At 37.0% G+C, this 21,043-nt stretch overlaps 1 protein-coding gene across 1 annotated transcript; it reads right to left on the reverse strand.

Annotated features, from left to right (window-relative positions):
- Positions 1-9,728: 9,728 nt before the first annotated feature.
- On the reverse strand, positions 9,729-20,048 carry LOC128216349 (uncharacterized). Its single transcript, XM_052922908.1, has 4 exons — positions 19,967-20,048; positions 14,432-14,499; positions 12,573-13,641; positions 9,729-10,585 (listed from the first exon to the last, which is right to left on the reverse strand). Exons 3-4 carry the CDS (start codon positions 13,420-13,422, stop codon positions 9,729-9,731), a joined length of 1,707 nt encoding a protein of 568 aa, XP_052778868.1. The 5' UTR covers positions 13,423-13,641; positions 14,432-14,499; positions 19,967-20,048.
- Between the last annotated feature and the right edge of the window lie 995 nt (positions 20,049-21,043).

Raw genomic sequence — 21,043 nt, forward strand, 5'->3', positions numbered from 1 at the left:
ATGCTGTCAAAAAGTTAAAGTTATTCATTTATAAACAACAGTTCATGATTATTTCTAGAACTGGTTTGATTTTGCAATAACACGTTAATGTTCCAATCTTTACGCGGACAAAACAGTGTGTTTCAATTGTAATACCATTAGGATATTTTCAGTGATGTTCAACTATATATATTTGTTACTATGATACCAAAATATTACCAACATGTTGAACACTGAATAAAACAAGTGATTATAATAAGAAATTATCAAGCTGATCAAAATTTAAAATAATACCAATTAGGGTCTTTCTACCTTTTGGTTTATTTACGTTTATACGTTGTTTCTTAAAATGAAAAATGCAATGACTTTTCCAATACATATTTCAACTTAATTCATTCTTTTCTCTAACATGAATATGAATGTATGCGATTTAATTACTGACATTGTAACAAAACATTCCACCCATACTGGTTTATTCTGCTATATTTCCATTCAAATCTTTAAATCTCATTCGTGTGTATTCAAATCTTTTAATCACATTCGTGATGAGTATAGAAATTGTACGATCTGCCTATTGTGTGAATTGTCGAATAAATATTGTATTAGGTTTCGTTCTAAATAATTGTATGTATTTTGAAAGACCTGTGATTCAAATTTCATGTGATATTGAAAATCTTATTTGCACATGTTAAAACAAATCCAAACATTCTTCAATGTATATATTAAGAAAATTCATTCAATTAAATCAATGCAATAGACACAGGTTTGAAAAGGATTTGAACGACGTTTATGTAAACGTTCGTCTACTGGTCTTGTTTCTGTAGTTTTTCATACCCAAATATTGATGTTAAAATGAAACCGATTTTTGGCGCTAGTTTGACGAGCGCCCTTGCTTCATAATTATATAAATGACATGCTGCATGTCCAATACTGACTTAAACGATTTATATTGTCAATTATATGAAATATGAGGCGATTGGAACCACCACTCCTCTTAAATAGCTAATAATTAAGAGATACATTTTTCTATCAATAAAATGTTATCAAAATGAATCGCCTCATATGACAAAACCATTATTTTCGTTGAGGGCAAAGGTCTCGAAGAACTATTTAATTACTTTTATCAGGTTTTAGTCATGATGTGTCAAACATGATATCGCATTATGTGCAAATTAAATGTTAAGCGCAATCATTTCGAACAATTACTCGGAGGTCCATTTTGAAATTAACTTTCCCATTTAAATCGAATTATACAACTTGAAAAAATCCAAACAGAATGCTAACTAAGATCTAAATGTATAGTATACTTACAAAGGCTATGAGGCAATTTGATAACTATCCAATGCCAGATTTTATTCGGTGTAACCTTTTTGTTATTGCTCAACAATTCGTTTGTCCTTTAACAAAACGTAAACATGAATGGACAAATATTTTTGAACGAAACTAGCAACTTTGCTTTATAGACTTACATATGGAACTTATGTATATTGCGTCGAACGGAAAAAAATAATTTCGGAGTATGATAACTAAGGGAAGCAAGATTGGCACAAGGACATTCACGGATCAAGTACAGGGCAAACAGTCATTATAATATTCTCTTACGATGCAATAATACGAAATCACTTTGATATATAGCATTCACCGGGCAGCATTGGAAGGAAGTCATATGTTAGCATTTAAAGCTGTAAGGCAATGCAGATATTTACAAGCATGATGACAATTGTAGTAAAGAAGTTCTGAGCTAACATTTTCTTGTAAATTATAAGTGATCCTCATTGCTACCTAAGTCTGTACAGTTTCCGGTTTACCGAAAATGTCCTATTAGGGTAGCTTTCCATAACGGATACGCATGGGGTCCTTTCATGGCTCCATTTTCCGATTGTTCGACTTGAACAATGCTTACAATAACTATAAACTAAATAATGTATAAGCAAATGTGTTCACATAAACAACATAACATTTCCGCTATTTGTTTTGACCCAAATGCACCTGCTTTGCAATTCAGGTTACACAACACCTACATTACCAAAAACAGAGCACGTATTTCGCATTTGTATTAAAAGTCGTGTATTGAAAATGCGTGCAGAAGACACATTTTATTGATTAACACAACGGGGCATGTATGCATCAACACTATAAAACATAATTATCGCATTTTGGATATTCACGGACATTTAGCGCCGCAAACCATCAAGATGATGGCAATTGTGCTGAGCGTTTTAGGTATTCCAAAAGAATCGAATATATCCGAATTCGATTTGTTAGATATCTTATTTCTGTACTTGGAGTTATTTTTTATTGTTTATGATAGGACGTGTAATGACTGTATGATGGGCCTCAGTTGCGGCTACTGTTTTGTGGATAATGAGGGCAGAGCAATCAGTAACTCATCCTGCCTATCAACTGGAATGGATAACCCCCGGGTTTCCGGTATGGGACAGTTTAGCCAACAACCATTCCCGGGGAAGCTGACCTGGGCATATGACTACTGCCCATCTCAATTTTCCTGGATGCACATGGTCGGTCTCGTTCTGTACTTCGTCACATATGCCCCAGGTCCACTGATGTTGAGCTTGTCTTTATATACCTAAACACATTTGAGTCATACTTTGTGTGTCTAAGTGTACATTGTCACCCTTAGTCCAGGTCTGCAATTGTCACCTTTGATCTAAGTATGTGTTAACCTTCAGTGTATATATTGCTCTATGTCTGCATATGTTGGATGTCTGTGGTATATTGCAATTTGTTGTATAAGTTTGTGTTTACCTAATTACCATATCCAGATCGGCAGATGTTGCATATCGGTATAAAACTTATTACCGGACAACCAGGTCTGCAGATGATGAATGGCTGAATATTTCTTGCCACCTGTACACAAAATATACATGATGTGTGTAGCTGTATAAACCTCACCTGGTCCCAAGGTTTGCAGATGCTGTGTGTATTTGTCTGTACACACCTTGTGACCTGAATGCCTGGTCTGCAGATGATGTGTGTGTCTGAATATATATCGTCACTATTCACCAGGCCTGCATATGATGTCTGACAGAAAACACCTTGTCAACTTCACACAAAGACTGCAGATGATTTGTGTGTCTGTGAAAATATTGTAAACTGTACACCACATATGCAGATGATGTGTTTCTCCGTATCTACTTTGACACCTGTAAACCAGGTCTGCAGATGCTGATGATAACCATATAAGCATGCTTTTTAACACTTTTAAAACAGTAAAATTTTATGATTTATATGAAGGTATGGGTCCAATGCCATGGACTATCAACTCAGAGATTTACCCTCTCTACTGGGTAGTTCAGCTATCTCAGTGGCAACATTCACAAACTGGATCTTCAACCTACTCGTCTCCATCACATTTGTAACTCTCACAGAAAACCTCACGCGATTCGGTAACAGTGATAACACATTTATGACTCTAACAAAAACACTCATACTATTCAGTTATAACCAAGAAAAATTCCAATGTTTTGGTAAAAAAAGATATCACTTTTATAGCTCTCACTGGAAACATCAGCGATTTAGTAACAATAATATATCCTCCATGTAAATTGGTCGTAGAGTTTGTTTGTAAGATAAAGATATACTAGTAAATGTACTTGTTTGAAGCACATGTGGATGTATCCTTTGCGCGAGCCGGGCAGATTGAGTGGCTGAATTTTATACAATTTATCATTTCAGGCACTTTTTTGCTGTATGCTGGCCTGACAGTGTTTGGGGCCTTAGTTCTCTATATCTGGCAACCGGAAACAAAGGGAAAAAGTCTTGAGGAGGTCGAAGGTCTATTTGCCCAGCCTTGGTGTGGCACTCTTAATGGCGCGGACTACAATACCAAGACGATACAATATGTACACATCCGGGGACTCAATAGAGACGGCCGAGAGTGGGAACATGACTCGCCAGAGTGACATGTCCATCCATAGTGTGGCGCGGTGAAGTCACGGGTTAAAACACTAAAATAATACAGTATGAATTCGGGAACTTTAAAGAGACGCATGGAAGACAGAATTCGACTCACAAGAGTGAGCTGAAGGAAATATAGAAATGTATAAAAACGTTAAAACGATCTGTAAAAAGATAAGGATTTTCCACTGAAAGGTTTCATCTTAATGAAAAGGTTTGTATTTAGTTTTAATTATTCATATGATACTAGACAAAGCAAATTCCAAATGTGTGCACGATATTTTAAATGTTGACATTATGAATGTCGATATATATGTATGTAGATATATACAGGAGTGGTTATCTAATCAGAAAATAAATAACCCAGTTAACTCGAATATATAGATGATTTTTATTGATTTCAGTGTAATATCGTATGCTGTGTCACGAGTGATTTAAAATACGATCTTATACTAAAATACCCGTGGCAGGCCCTTCGTGAAAAGTATTGCTTATGACGTAGCTGTCATTTTTTTCAAAGTGTTTATTGTGTGTTTTTTCAAGTATATATTTATTTTCTTCTTTAAATACACACTTTTTATTTTTAAAGTAGTTCTTCAAGTTGATATTTTACCTCCTTAATTTGCACTGAGATTGTTGTAATATCAAATGATTAAATGTATAAATATGTGATTGTTAATTGAAATTTATTATCGTTGCATTGCCAAAAAATGTTATTTGATGCTTCAAATGATGTAACGCCTTTATGATGATTTTCAGAAATGTGTGGCTAGTGAAGGAAAATATAGCATGTACAGTTTATAATATGTCTGTTGTTTTAGACTCCGTTTTCCCTACTTTTCGAAAAGGCCGTGTTCCCTTTTCTATATGTTAAAACCTAATATTGCTATATTGTTTTGTCTTTTACGACTTGTTGGGAAGAAACAAGCAAACAGTGTATAGTATTAAACTGAAAGATGGTAAACAACTTATTAAGTCATTCTCTAAATTCGTTAAATCCTATTTTTCCTGGTTCCTTTTTGTAAACACTGATTTTGTAGATCTTTTTAATCTATTCGTGATCTCTGGTTACCGATTGCCTATTTATCTTAAGAGCTGCATATCTATAGTCAATTCAATCCTTGCCAACAATTTCACTTGGCCTAATGGCTATGAACATTTCAAAACTAACTGTCGTTCAAGGCTAAGTTAATCACAGGTTTGATGAAACAGAAAGACGCCGTTACAAACATTCTTAAGAAAGTTTTAATTTTCTAAAATGAGCTTAAACTGATGTAAAGAAGTGCTTTTTGTCCAACTTATATTGCCAGCACTCCTACTTTTCCCTTTTATTTTGCCATAAAAGCTTATAAATATATTCCCACTTTTCCATGGGATAATAATGGAGAGCTAATAAGTGTATCTTTTCTTATTGGATATTTTCCATAGAACCAGAATGTTATAATATACTAAATTTGATTTAAGGTAAAGTACCATAATGTTTTATTTCTGATTAAAAGGAAGAAGTTCCTTGTCTCCTATTGTTATAATGTTGAGATGTTCCTTTTGTCGATGAAATGCACATGTAGGGGTGTCTCTTTTATCTCTGAATGAGATGTTTCCTTCAACGATGAGCTAAAACATGTTAAGGTTTCTCTTTTGTCACTAAAACTCACTCTGTTTTGATGTCCCCTTTGTTCGAAATATCAGATTTGAGGTGTTGCTAATGTTAAAAGGCCCCATTTCTCTAAGAGTGATAATGTTAAATTGACTCTGAGTACGGTATGTAAAATAGGCCTTTTGTTTATCTCTGATTGTGATCATTTAAAAATGACATCGTTGTCTTTGCATGTTCCCCTTTGTCTTCAAATATGATCAGTGTTTAATTACTTCTTTATCTATAATTGTGTTACTGTTAAATATTCCCTTTGTCTCTAATTTTGATAAATGCAATTTGTCCCTTTGTGTGATACCAATGTATTTTTCTTAGTGTGATAATGTTAAATTGTTCCCTATGTCTCTAATTGTGACCATGAATTTTCCGCTTTGTCTCCGTGTGTGATAATGTGGAAATGTACGCTATATTTATGAGTGAGATCGTGTCGAATAGCTCGTTCTGTTTATGATCGTGATCATGTTGAATTGGTCTCTTTTTTTGCTGAGTGTATAACTATATACTTCTTCATCTTGTCTCTGAATGTGATCATGTAATTTAGCTGCCTTTGTTTCTGAAAGTGACTCTTGTTGAATTGTTCCCATTGAAAACAGAGCTCTCCTTTTTGTCTCTGCATGTGATCATTTTAAAGTTGAATAGCTTACTTCGTTTCTAACAAGTGACTGTTGTTGAATTGTTTGCATTGTGTCTGAGTGTTATGCTATATAATTATATCCCTTGTGCCTGAGTGTGAGCATGGTAATTTATTTTTCAATATTCTCTTAATATGACTGTTATGTTGATGTGTTCCATTTGTCTGAGTGTTAATGGTGATGTGTTCCATTTGTCTTGATCTCATGTGATATTTGTTCTGGCATTAGTTTGTTATGATATAGTCTATTGTTTGTTAAAATATATATGATTTAATAGGAGTTGTTCAAGATTATCAGAATTTCATTGGTTGTGTCTTTGGCACAGAAACGTATCAATTATGCCAAAACATGTCTTAAGACATAGGTTTATAATAGAGTACAGCAGAGTACGAATTATATAGATAAGCACCATGTTCATTAAAATAAATTTACAGTAGTTTTATCCCCCAAACTATATTTTAAATAAATAATGTAAATGTGATTTATCTAATGAGATGAAATGTGTTTGTTAGTGTATGAGTATTGTAAAATCTTCAAAAAGTTGATCAACCCTTGTTGTGCTATTTTTGGAATAAAATGTTGTGAAATTTGATCATATCATTTGTGTATTCGAATTTACCTGAGCTTAATAGGATACGTTCCTAAACAAAATTTTGCCGTCAAAATGAAATATTTTCTAAATGTACTGAAAATTGATCAGCATAAAGAGGTAGGCTTGCTTTAATCATTTATGTGAACAAATATATTTCCGATGAAGGTAAGTGGAAAACCCCGTTATCATTAAAGGCACCATAATTTCTTTAATTTTATCCTGAATGGCGTCAATAAATATTAAAATTTTATAGAAAAAACCTCATGTTAATTGATAAAAGATATGCACTGAAACAATTATAATGAAATTCAATTTTAAAATTTGTACACATACAAATTCAAAATATCAGAATAACTCGCATTTTGCGTATTTTTTGTTCAACGTCAAATGTGTTCAGTGCTTCAGACGACGGCGCTCTCTATGACTATTTGTATCATATAGCCAAATGTTCAAATTTTCGATATGTAAAAACAATGAGGTTTCGGGGCTAAATTTTGTGTCATTAAACCTCACATCTGAAACAACAAGTAACTTTCAAGTAAATGACGTAACGTTCCGTAACATCTGAAGGAGTTGAACAAGCTTAAGTAAATATTCGAATCAGTAAAATAAATTATGAAGGTGCAATTGGTTTAACCAATTTTACTAATCTGTTTAGCACAACTGACAATCGCACCCGGAAACGTGGCACGCTGCTTGGAGCAACTGCCCATGCAGTCCAGTACCGGCCTATATTTTAGCTTCGGAATTTATTTATACCTTTAAAGTTATAAGCTTATAAAATTTCCGCAGGTGATTCGTTTCATTTTTAATTCTTGTTATTTTATAATGAGGGTCACGAAGAACGTTATCTGAACCTTCTGCGGAAGAGCGTCGACTGTTTATTGTAGGGCTGCGAATGCGGCAAGATCAGCGTCCGCGTTGTGAGCTTTTTAGTATATGTTCAATATATTTTGGTCGATTGCAGATAATTTGTAGCTTGTACATCCAGGAAAGATTACTTTGCATAGTCATAAACTATCCGCAAAACCATAAATGTAGGAATGGCTTAAACTATAGCTAAGACATTTATTTGTTATTACTCTTGTGTCAAAAGCTGCATCGTGTGCTGTTAGGACGGGGTGGTTAAATTCTTAACCACTCGGAAAACGAATACAGGCCAGTAAACACGTCTGCACACTCAACAAGTGTCTTGTAATAAAATGAATGCTCTTCATGTGTCGCAATTCCGGTAGGCGATGTGTTGCATGTCAGAATACGGCCACCTGCGCGTATGATGCTGTTTCCGGTTATATTGAGCAAGTGCACGGTTTCGACAAAAACTCTGATTGCACGTTGAATTTACGTTAGCTAATAGAGTTACATTCTAAATCAGTTGGATAACATGAAGTGAAATCTAAGTTTTTGAGAATGGCTCTGACGCTAACGCTCACTCTGCCCATTCCTTAGCATTATTATTTATCTGAAGGTCATCTAACTATAACATAGAATAATGGTTTTTGTAACTGGAATACATGCCGTACTCTTAGCATTCAATTCTACAAATTATCACAATTTAACACCAGCATAACGACTACGTACATAAAACAATGTTGACGTCAGCAACGTTCAAAATACATTTTTGAAAGCATTGTTATAAATTAATTGCCAAATTAAACAAAACTTTACCGAAATATCCATGTATGTTATCACATACATTTCAGCGAAAGGCTGAATATCAGGCTAGGAAATAGTTCACAAAAATACAGGAAGTGCCAGGCATTTAACGAAGCTATCTTGAACATATAATTTAAAAATTGGTATTGATATAGTTATATAACTGAATTTAGGCATCTCTCAAGGAATTTCCAGACCTTTATGATGTAAAACTATATTCAAGTGGCGCCAAATGTATCACTAGATGTGAAAAATGGTATGGTGTTAGATAGCGCCTTTTTGCACTAACCGACGACGCGTATATAAGTTATTATAGCAAAAAAGCGGGAAAAAAAAACCCATCTGAAACTTTATTATGGCCAATTTACAAATAATTTGAAATAAAATGTTGAACGTCAATTGGACATGGGTGATGCATTCGATTCCAAACAAATACCCGTAATGCAGGACACACAACAACAGTTGTATTTTAAAGGGACTCTTCCATGGTTTAGAGAATGTATTATTTCCTCATTTTGTTCATACGAGATAAAGTGTGTCAAATCATCAGGAGTGTTAAACTATGCCAGTTGCACCTTTTTTTTACAAATGGTAATATATGCTAAACAAATTGACTTTGAATTCCACGATTTCCATACCCCTTACAAATCAGCTAAAGGCTGTTTGTATAATTTATTCAATAGATATATGAGGAAACAAGTTGCACATTGATCAATGTCTGTTGAATCATTAATATATGAGGGAACTTTTTTACTATGGTTTATGTCTGTTTAAATAATTCATTCCATTTTTTGGAAACAATTCACACTAAGGTCAATGTCTTTAGAATTATTCATTCAATATACATGTATAAGGACACGTACATGTGAGTTAAATTTCAATATAAACACATTATAAACATCATATTTACTAAATACAAGCTGCATGAAAAAATGACACACCGTGTCTATTACTCTATATTCTTGATCATTCGTTTACACAAAACAATGTTTAAACATTCACACATTTTACATAAACTTCGTTTATATGTGGTAAGAAGCCAACTTATACTCGTATATTCATGTCTAATAGCAAATTACTACCCGACTTGTCACTTATGAAAACTGTAAAAATTCAACATAATTTAAAGTCATTTATCCGTCCAATAATTTCGAATGAATTAAATTACGCGATATGTGATATTAAGCATTGTATAAGCGTATATTCAGTACGATACTATACATTAGAATTATTTTTAAACATAACAAATACTTCACACCTGATACAGATTTCACTAATATCAATTGGTAGACTCGATCTATACTAAGCTGAATACTTTTACGAAATTCTTCAATTCAGGTCTGGCATACTGACTGCAGGTGACAAACATCATCTTTCTCAGTGAACAGTAAGCCACACTGTATGGCATCTCTATCCCTTCTTTCTTCCCTAGCTGTTGGGTTATCTCGCCGGTGAGCGTGTCCAGTAACAGGATGTTGTTACTGTCCCTCCCACACACGAGCAGCTGGTTGTCCCCCAGGGCTGCCAGGCAACGTGGTGAGTCCAGTATCGGGTCTTGGTAGGTCTGGACCACCTCTAGTGAGATGCTCAGCCTGGATATGGTGTTGGTGCCCCAGTCTGAGATAAATATGACCGGAGTCTGGCTCACCCTGGTCACTGTCAAATACTCGGGATACTCAAACAAAGGTTTTCCACTGGTGTCTTTGTCCACACTATTCTTCACCTTTCCCTTCATGTCCATTAACACAACATAACCTGGGTTGACGAAGGACACTATCAAGTTGTCATCACAGACATCTATTCCACAACAGCATCCAGCTACATTAACAGCACGCTGTAGCGTGACATTTCCCTGAGTAGATACGAACTGTATCTTATCCACATGAGGTAAAGTGACGGCAGCCCTGTCCCCGGGCAGGAGACACAGGTCCCACGGCTGACCTGGCAGGTTCACTTCGGATACCAGCTTGTTATTCTCACTGTCCACCAGCTTCAATGAGTAATTAGCGCGATCTACCAGTAGGAGTCTGTCCCCGGTTAGGTGGGCAACACTGGACAGCCAGCAGTCACGGGTATCATCTAATGACTTCACTGAAATATCAGGTTGCCTGCTGAACATAACCCGGCTTAAGTCAGCACTGTCTTTAAAGAGGACTGAAAGTGAACGCCATCATAAATAACAAAAACAAAAAAATGTTTTGTTTCATCACATTTAAAAAGGAATAATAATATAATAATAATAATAATTATTATTATAAAAATAATAATAATAATAATTATAATAGTAATAGCAAGAGTAATAATAATAATAATAATAATAATAATAATAATAATAATAATAATAATAATAATAATAATAAACATTGTTATCATATCTGATCTTTTTATTAAATTAATCCTAGTGTCGATAGTTCATATATTGTTGTCTCTTTTTACAAAAAATATAAAAGTATGCGAAAATCATTTTTGCATAACGAGTTTTCATTAGGGATAAATGATTGCAATTGTTAATGGGGAAGTGTATACGGATAAATTTTATTTATGAAAAAAGAAGATTTGTTAATGATATCAACTCTTATTCAACTTTACTTTAAATTTGTCGTCAATAGCCGTTTTGATGCGTGTAAAACTTCCAAAACGTCATATAAAACGAATAAGCTAAATGTTTAAAACAGCAAGTTAAAAAAAAATTATTCTCTCTTTTTTGCATTGACTGGTCGCCGGTCATACGAGTTCGTTATTTTAGAAATTTACTTTCTGTGAAAACGATTTATATACACGCTGTGGTAGTAAATACGCATTTGAGAATTTATGGGCATATTGTGAATAATAGTTTAAATTATGCATTTGATAACAAATATAAGTGCCTTAACACGACATTAATTGATTATTTTAAATTTAAGTGATATATAATGGAAGTACAAAGCTTAATTTACACGATTTTACTAATGAATATAAGTCGCAATAACGAAATTTAAACAATTTAAATTTAAAGTTCAAAGCGCAATTCACACGATTTAAACAAACATTAATAAATAAAAGTAGGCCGAAATGATATCTCGGCCGAATCGATCCGACACAAATATTTTTTTTCGGTGATAATGGAAGGTACCAGTCTTAATAATTTACTATATATCCACGGTTATAATGTCATTCACAAATGTATAATACTTTTCATTCATAGAAAGTTGGTTGTAGTACCAAATAGTAATTCAACAATATCTTAAAGCACACTGGTCAGTCGGAGACATTGAATATCTAAGATCACCATTTAATCATTTTACTGAAAAAGATCTATAACATTTTATTATGTTGGGGAATAGTTATTAATCTTAACAATGTATCCAACAAATCATTTAAACGAAACCTTCTTACAAAAGCACAATGGTCTATTAACATCAAATTCGGGATTGTGCAGTGAAAAAATCCTTTTTGGAATGAGTTCTGAAGACTATTAAATTGCATACATATGAATTTTGATTATTAGTTTTTGTTTTTTTCTTTTGTCTTAAAAGACACATGCTTTCATAATAAATGCAATTTTTATTACGCAATATTTTGATTAATGATGTCATTTCAACACTGTCACATTTGTTTCATTCGGGGCTCCTCGTCCATTTTTATCGAAAACAACCTCGGATGTATGACGGTTCATCAGTTGAAGTAGTTCGTATTTTTTAATTTTTTTTATCATTAATTAAATTTAGTGTTTTACCTTGTATTTATTTATCTAAGTTTTAATTGATTGCCAGTAAAGTGTATTATTGCAAACATAGTTAAATTTCCGAAGAGCTTTAAGTCATTAAGTTTAACTGCTAAATTAAATTACTACGCGATCTACTTGCAGCGGACTTAAACATACGAATTTCTGAGAATGTAAACAGTCCACATACACCCGAGGTTGTTTTCTGGCCGAGGAATTAAGAATGCATTTTTATTTGTGTGACGTCAGCAGATTTGCGCAATATTATTTGTCGCAGTATTTAATTATTTTGCTTTTGTTTAGTAATTTACAACATAGCTTTTAAAGCAGCGTCAATGTGCCTGGTAAGCTTGAGCGACATCAAAAGGCTTTTGAAAAGAGACTTATAGACTGCACTACATAGGGCAAGGTCAATTTTGTGTGTGATTGTACACAAACCTTTTGGTGATACGCCTTGCATGTGTTTTTGTTCTTGCTGCATCGTCGCGAGTTGCCGTTGCTGCTTCTCCTTCTGTTGTTGTCGTTCTTGCTGCCCTATCGTCTTCTGTTGCAGTTGTTCCTGCTTCGTCTGCTGTTGTTTTTGCTGCTGACCAAAAACCGACGTTTCATTGTCCTCTTCCAACCTTCCTATTGCTTTTTCAGAAGCTATTAACTGCTCAGTTGAGGGGTCACTGTAAAACATGTATCGGGGAACATCACTCCTCCTGCTCACCTCTTCCAGGGCTGCCTGGAGACCTACCAGCTCTTTTATAGCTCGCTTTCCTACTATAAATAGCTGATTGCTGTTGTCGTCCTGTGCTTGTAGCTCCGATTTTAGTTTTTTAATGGATGATTTCATATTTGTGCATTTTGATTTCAGTTCATCTAGCAGTGTCTTGGATGTCCGTTTCTTCCGATCGATTTCTGCCAAGAGTTCGTTTTCCCTTTTTTGCAGGTACCGGTTTATATTATTCATGAATTTGCGAAGCTCATTGATATTGGTAAGGCTTTCTTCGTCAACTGATTTCATGATCGCTTGTATGTCGTGTGAAATTTTGCTAATGTCACTGGCCGTGTTGACAAGTCCTGTTTTAAGGCTGTTGTATTCTGCACCCTGCTTATACCGTTTTGCCACTTGCTGAATTTTCTCTACTTTACAAGAGCGATGATCTTCATTCTCAATTAAACAGTCTCCACACAAAAGTCCATAATGACGCTGACAGTAATATTTGATAAACTCTTTAGCATGACGCTGACATGTTTCTGTAAACATTTCCTCTTCACTCTGTTCGTGGAATGAGGAAGGCATACGGTCCTTGTCCTGAAGGGCGTGGCGTTTGGTTATTTTCTGATTCCGGTGTACTCGGGCACAGTTAGAACACAGGAACTCCTTGCAGACGGGACAGAAGGCCTCGGGGAGGATTTTCTTGCCGTCCTCCACGCACGGCTGGCAGTAGGTGAGGCCAGGCGCCAATCAAGATGCCATTCTCGCCTTTCGCCCTGGAACTGCATCCATCCTTCTGAGTGCCTTAAATAAGAAAGAAATATAGCGTAGCTACAATATGACTTATGAACTCTCTCTGTCTTTCTCTCTGTCTCTCTCTCTCTCTGTGTCTATCTCGCTCTCTCTCTCTCTCTCTCTATCTCTCTCTCTCTCTTTCTCTCTCTCGCCTCGTTTTGTTGCCATTTTTATATCCCTTTCCAGACGTTAATTATACTCCACAGAAAGGAAGAGCACCGCGAGGCAGCGCTATAAATGCACCCTAAAGAAACCATCCAACTTTATAGGAAAAAGAGAAATTATATCATATTGTTAACTGAATGGTGAACACGTAAAAAACATCTTCAATACGATTTACTCTTTAAGGGATCACAGTATATGTTGATACAATGATCAAACCAAAAAAATAACTATAAGATTTTTCTACCGATAAAACAATATAAGCCTTTTTAAAAGGGAATGTATAGCTACGTGGTCACAAATAGTCAATCAATTTAGATTAGAGTTTTGAAATCAAAGGTCGAGGTCAAAGGTCCACTTCTGCCAATATACACATAATGGTTGGACTGTTTGGTGGTGGTACGAGACGGTAAACCATATATAGTCCGCCCTATTTACTTTATTACAAAGTTTGTATATGTTTCTTGTTAATCATGGTTTTATAAATATAAAACTGAAAGTAAATTTAACATGGAATTCCAGTCTCCATTTTGGACAATTATGATGAATATAATTGAGATAAATTGTTTCAAGAACTACCTAGACAAATTTAAGAGTATATATCTACCTTACAATCAATATGAAGAAATCTACTTACTGTATTGTCCAGTGCACGTTTGTCGACAGATTTAGTTCGGTGTAGACCGGCTACCAAATAAATTGTGTCTGAAAAATACAACTTGGTCATAAATAGACCCTCGTTTTAAAAACGAAACTTACAACTTCCTGTTCATAACTTCCTGATTGTGATGGAAGGGAACTTACGGTTTAAATTAAGTTGTATGATTTTTTTCTACCCTTGATGAATAACAACAGTATTTCATCCTACCACAGGTGGCAGTTTCGCTAATTCATGAGATCGCAGAGGCCTTTAAGCTATATGTCAGTATTGCATAATTACCCAATGGCTAAGTCATACACACATGTTATAGTTCCGCACTGAAAACAAACAGTCATTCACACAGGTCCTAGTTACGATCATTCATCCGGGCACTGAAGAAATACACACAACTTCGAATATTCATCCGACATTGAAGGTCATACAAACAGGCATTTTAGCATTTTCTATTGATGGCCGAGGTCGTACACACAGGTGGCATTTTCGAACATTCAAACAATCCCTGAGTTCATACACACATACTTTCACAATTTTACCTGATGGCCGAGATCATACACACATATGGTTGTACCGAACATTCATCCAATGGCCAATGACATACAAAAGGTTGGCAGTTTCTCACTTTCACCCGGCGGTCGTGGCCATACACACAGGTGGCAGTTTTGTATTTCACCAGACAGCCGAGGTAATGCACACAGATGGCAGTTTCGAGTTTCACGCAATGAACGAGGTCATACACATAGGACACAGTTTCCATGTATCATCCGATAGTCGAAGTCAAGTAAACATGTGGCATTTTCGCCCATGAAATCAATGGCCAGAGTCATATACCGACCTGATCGGCTCGCACTTTTATCAGACGCCCGAAGCCATACACACGGTTGGCAGTTTCACAATTTTATAAGATGGCCAAGGTCATACACACAGGTTGCAGCTTTGCACTTTCATCAGTTGACCGACGTTTTATGCACAGATGGCATTTTTGCAATTTCAAATGATAACCGAGGTCTTTAACAGAGATTACAATTTATGTTTACCAAAGGGAGGTCATACTCACAGGTAACAGTTTGGCAATTTAACTCGACGCTCGAGGTTATACAGAGAGATGTCCGTTTCGCATTTTCACCTAACAGAAGATGTCATATACACAGAGGTAGTCGATTGGCACTTACATCCGGCGCCCGAAATCATTCATACAATTGGCAGATTCGCACTTTCATCCGATAGCTGAGGTCATACACACAAGTGGTTGTCTCGCACTTTTACCCGAAGGCCGAGAGCATACAAACAAGTGGCAGTTTCTTACTTTCATCAGACAGCTGAGGTCATACACACAAGTGGCAGTTTCGCACTTTTATCTAATAGCCGAGGTCAAACACACAAGTGGCAGTTTCGCACATTCATCAGAAAGCCGAGGACATACACACTAGTGGCAGTTTCGCACACTCAAAAGTTAGTTTAGGTCAAAAACACAGTTGGCAGCTTCGCACATTCATCAGATAGCCGAGGTCATACACACAGGTGGCAGTTTCGCACTCTCATCAATAAGTCGAGACCATACACATAGGTGGCAGTTTCTCATTCTCATCAGATGGTGGAGGACATAGACGCAGGTGAAAGTTTCTCACTTTAATCAGATAATCAAGGAAATACCCACAGGTGGCAGTTTCGCACTTTCATCAAATAGCCAAGTTCATGCACACAGGTGGAAATTTCGTACTTTTATCAGGTACCGGAGGATATACGCATAGATGGCGGTTTTGCACTTTCATCTGTTAGCCGAGGTTACTCAGACAGGTGGCAGTTTCGCACTTTCATCAAATAGCCGAGTTCATACACATAGATAGCAGTTTCGCAATTTTTCAATGTAGCCGAGGTCATAAAAGCAGATTGCAGCTTTGAACTTTCATTATATGATCGAGGTCATAAACCCGGGTCGCATTTTCGCACTTTCAACCGTTGCTATCAAACAAAGAGTCATGCTGTGGCAGATGTCATGCACACAGGTGGCAGTTTTACACTTTACCAGATGGCCGAGATTTCGTCGACCTGACCTTCGTAATGTTCATCATCGGCAAATATCAATACGTGCAATTAGTATTTAATATATGTTAAACACACAATACAACGACAAACATATACACATCCTGACCGAATAAAGGTGAAATCACAAATAACTTTGCTGACACTCTGAAATTCACTTTTTGTATGGACTTTATAATATTGCCCAGCCTTTGTTCTGAATACACCCTCACTGAAATAAGTTAAAGAAGTATATTTTAAATGTAGGTCCTAGACCCACGAACCTTCAAATGCAGCTCATTATTTATCTCTAGATTTTAACCTACATTTTAAGCCAACAAATCAGCCTTGAATAATAACGTATTTGTTACAGCAAAGGAATAAGATTATTTGAATTTGACTAAAATATTGATTTTACCTGCAAATATAGTATTTCCTGCAATTAATGTTATGTGTACCAGCATGCGTGCGTGTACGCGTACATGTGTCTATGGAGATGGAGTGCATGTGCGCGAACGTGCGTGTGGTACAGGGTTTGGCATACGTGCGTATGTGCGTGGGGGAGATGAAGTACGTGTGTGCATACGTGTGTGGGGGGCAGGGATTAGCATGCGTGCGTATGTCTGTGTGGGAGATAAATAACGTGTGTGTATACGTGTGCGGGAGACAGGGGTAAGCATGTGCAAATACATGTGTGCGATAAGATGGAGTGCATGAGCGAATACATGTGTGTGTGATGAGATGGAGTGCATGTGCGCGTACGTGTGTGTGAGGAGATGGAGTGCGTGTGCATGTACAACTGTGTGCGTTGAGGGAGTTTGTATGCGCAAACGAGAGTGTCGGGAGAGGGAGTGCGTATGCGCGTACATGTGTGAGTGGAGAGGGAGTGTGTATGCGCGTACGTTTCTGTGGGGAGAGGTGAGTACGCGTTAGTGTGTGGGTGGAGGAGTAGTACGAATGCGCGAACGTGTGTGTGTCGTGATGGCGTGCATGTGTGCTTACGTGCATGGGGAAGAGGGTGTGTGTGTGCGCGTACCTGTGCGTGGGGGTCTTGTACATGTGCGCGTACCTGCGTTGGGGAGAGGGAGAGTGTGTGTGCCTAAGGTGTGGGTAAGTGGTAATGTGTGTTAGGGTAGGTGTGTTAGGGGAGGGTCAATGTGTAAGCGACCGTGTTCTCGGAGAGAGGGAGTGTATGTGTGCGTTGACGTGTAGGGAAGTGGTAGTGTGTGTTCGGGTAGGTGTGTTGGGAGAGGGTCAATGTGTAAGCGACCGTGTTCTCGGGGAGAGGGAGTGTATGTGTGCGTTGACGTGTAGGGAAGTGGTAGTGTGTGTTCGGGTAGGTGTGTTGGGAGAGGGAGTACATGTATAAGCGACCGTGTTCTCGGGGAGAGGGAGTGCGCGTACGGGGTAGAGAGAGTACATGTGTGAGTATGTGTGTGCATGCGAGTGCGTTAGCGCGTAGGCGCGTTGAGGGTAAAAGGACTGTTTGTGCGCTTACGCGTATGAGGGTGTGGGAGTGTGTGAACGCGACCGTAAGATCGGGGAGAGGGAGTGCGTGTACGCGTACGCGTATATGGGTGAGGGAGTGTGTGTACGCGACCGTGTGTTCGTTGAGAAGGAGTGCGTGTACGCGTACGCGTATGGGGGTGTGGGAGTGTGTGTACGCGACCGTGTGTTCGTTGAGAGGGAGTGCGTGTGCGCGTACGTGTATGGGGTTGTGGGAGTGGGTGTATGCGACCGTGTGTTCGGGGAGAGGGGGTGTGTTTGCACGTACGTTTTTGTGATAAGAGGGTGTGCGTGTGACCGCATGCTTTTGACCGTTTTGAGTAGTTCTCTTGGGAGTACGGGTATATTGATTTGCTAAAACATTTAAAGTCATGCTAATCTGTATTAGATTTTGTGTATTTCATTTTAACGTATGGAAGTTTTGAAATATACATATATCATAGACAATTTTGAATTATTTCAAATGCCTGTGAAAAATGCGACTTCCCCGAATTTTTTAGAGCTGTTTGTTTTTCTATATAATTCAATGTTTGTAACCCCAATCCCCCCCTGAAAAAAAAACACAAAAAACGGGCACCTCGTTATTAAGTTATACGAATACTTGATCCAGTCCCTGGGGTGGTTTGAATAGAGGGGTTTTACTGTAATTTCTATTAATCACTCGCGAATCCGTTAAGTACGGCAGCGTTTCCATTTCGATAGAAAACGAGATTGTTTCCCTGGTAGGGCTTGAACCCACAACTTCTTGGGTGAAAGATAGATACCTATACCATGAGTGCACTCTCGTCCTTTTAAACCGATCTTCACAAAATCAAATATATGCGTATACTATATTGGATATAAATTTAACTGCACCTCTATGAGAAATAATTCATTGCCGTATATGGTTTAAAATGCTGGTCTTTTTGTTATTTATCTTTCTCAGGTGATATATGACACAATTCTGATATCTTCACTATTTATTACAAGCACAAGATACAATATACAGGACACAGTACTCTATAGTTAAATCGGGTATATGATAACAAGACACATTAGTTCAATGAGTTTAAAATGTTATCGTACATGTCACCTAAACAAATATTAAACGTGGTTTTAAGATAAGAAGGAAATGTGTGTGTATCGCATCATTTATAAAAGGAAATATATGGTGATGTTGATATTGGGGCTTATGTTTTCTTATCAGTTTTGAGTACTGCACATATTTAGAAATGTTCTGACCCGGGTCAGTTAGTACACGTCCCAATTCCGATTTGTGGGTTTATCATTTGTCAAACAGATGTATTATTAATATTACCATTGGCACCTCACGGAAAGTAATTACAAACAATAAATCAATCTTGAATAACAAATTTCAATTATTGTCGACACTCTGTGGTTATACAAAGGAAAAGTGTAAATAAAGAGAATTCAGTTATTACGGTTTCATTCACCTTCCGTGATAACTCATATTGAACATGTACAAAAGATAACGCGTGTCACAGCTTAAACTGATTTGCTTATATACGCGAGAAAAATGATTTATTTAAAAGTCATCGCAATTACATTCATTTTAAATACTTAAGTCGTATTTGAAATGTACAATATCAGTGGTGACATTCTTTCTCTTCTGCATGTGTTAAATTATACTAAATTCTACTCTATTTTGTGCACCTTTTTTAATTAAAAAACTACTTATTTTACCTAGTTTTCTGAGATATCTTACCCTTAACAAACATTTGTTTGGGCTAAACATGTGTTTGTTGGTCTATAGGATGCATGTACGGTACTTTGGACCTAATATTTTACGCCTCATTCACTTTACTGCGAATAATCTTTATTACGAATTAGCTATATTGAATTTCTTAAACACACAGGTTTATAATATATTTTTAGGGGAAGTTCATTTATATAGAAAATTTCTGTGTCAATTTCGTATAGTTTTGAATCGTAAACTTATGGCAAAATCATTTTAGAAATAGTTCAGTTTATAATGTATCTACTTACACAATATGAAGAAATCGGCTTACAGCATTTTCCAATGCACGTTTTTCGTCAGATTAATGTCGGTGTGGACGTGCTATCAAATTAATTTTGTCTGAAAAACAAAACTTCATGTACAGACAAGCCTTTTGAAAACGAAACTAAGAACTTCCTGTTTATAACTTCCTGTCTGTAATGGAAGGGAACTAACTTTTAAACTAAATTATGTTATTGTTTTGCGTTACTTCCCCTTGATAAAAATAAAAGTACTTTCACCAAGGTCATACACACCGTTGGCAGATTGCATCTCGCCCGACAGTCAAGGTCATACACACAGGTGGAAGTTTGCATCCCACCCGATGGACGAGGTCATACACACAAGTGGCCTTTTGCATCTCACCTGATTGACGGATCATACACACAGGTGGCAGTTTGCATCGCACCCGATGGACGAGGTCATACACTGAGGTGACATTTCACATCTTACCCGATGTACGAGGTCATACACAGAGGTGACAGTTTGTGTCTCACCCGATAGACGAGGTCATACACAGAGAAGACAGTTTGCATCTCACCCGATTGACGATGTCATACACAGAGGTGGCAGTTTGACGATGTCATATACAGAGGTGGCAGTTTGCATCTTACCCGATGGACGAGGTCATACACACAAGTGACAGTTTGCATCTCACCCGATGGACGAGGTCATACACACAGGTGGCAGTTTGCATCTCACCTGATGGACGGATCATACACACAGTTGACAGTTTACATCTCACCCGATGTACAAGGTCATACACAGAGGTGGCAGTTTGCATCTCACCTGATGAACGAGGTCATACACAGACGTGACAGTTTACATCTCACCCGATGGACGAGGTCATACACAGAGGTGGCAGTTTGCATTATACCCGATGTACGAGGTCACAAATACAGGTGGCAGTTTGCATTATACCCGATGTACGAGGTCACAAATACAGGCGGCAGTTTGCATCTCACCCGATGGACTAGGTCACAAATACAGGTGGCAGTTTGCATCTCACTCGATGGACGAGGACACAAATACAGGTGGTAGTTTGTGTCTCACCCGATGGACGAGGC

This window comes from Mya arenaria, chromosome 14, assembly GCF_026914265.1.
Source record: "Mya arenaria isolate MELC-2E11 chromosome 14, ASM2691426v1".
Classification (NCBI taxonomy): Eukaryota; Metazoa; Mollusca; class Bivalvia; order Myida; family Myidae; genus Mya; species Mya arenaria.

Coding starts and splice junctions, on each gene's coding strand:
- LOC128216349 (XM_052922908.1), bottom strand. CDS start 13,422: ATGCCTTCCTCATTCCACGAACAGAGTGAAGAGGAAATGTTTACAGAA. Junction 10,586..12,572: donor GCAAGGCGTATCACCAAAAG/GTTTGTGTACAA, acceptor GTTCACTTTCAG/TCCTCTTTAAAGACAGTGCT.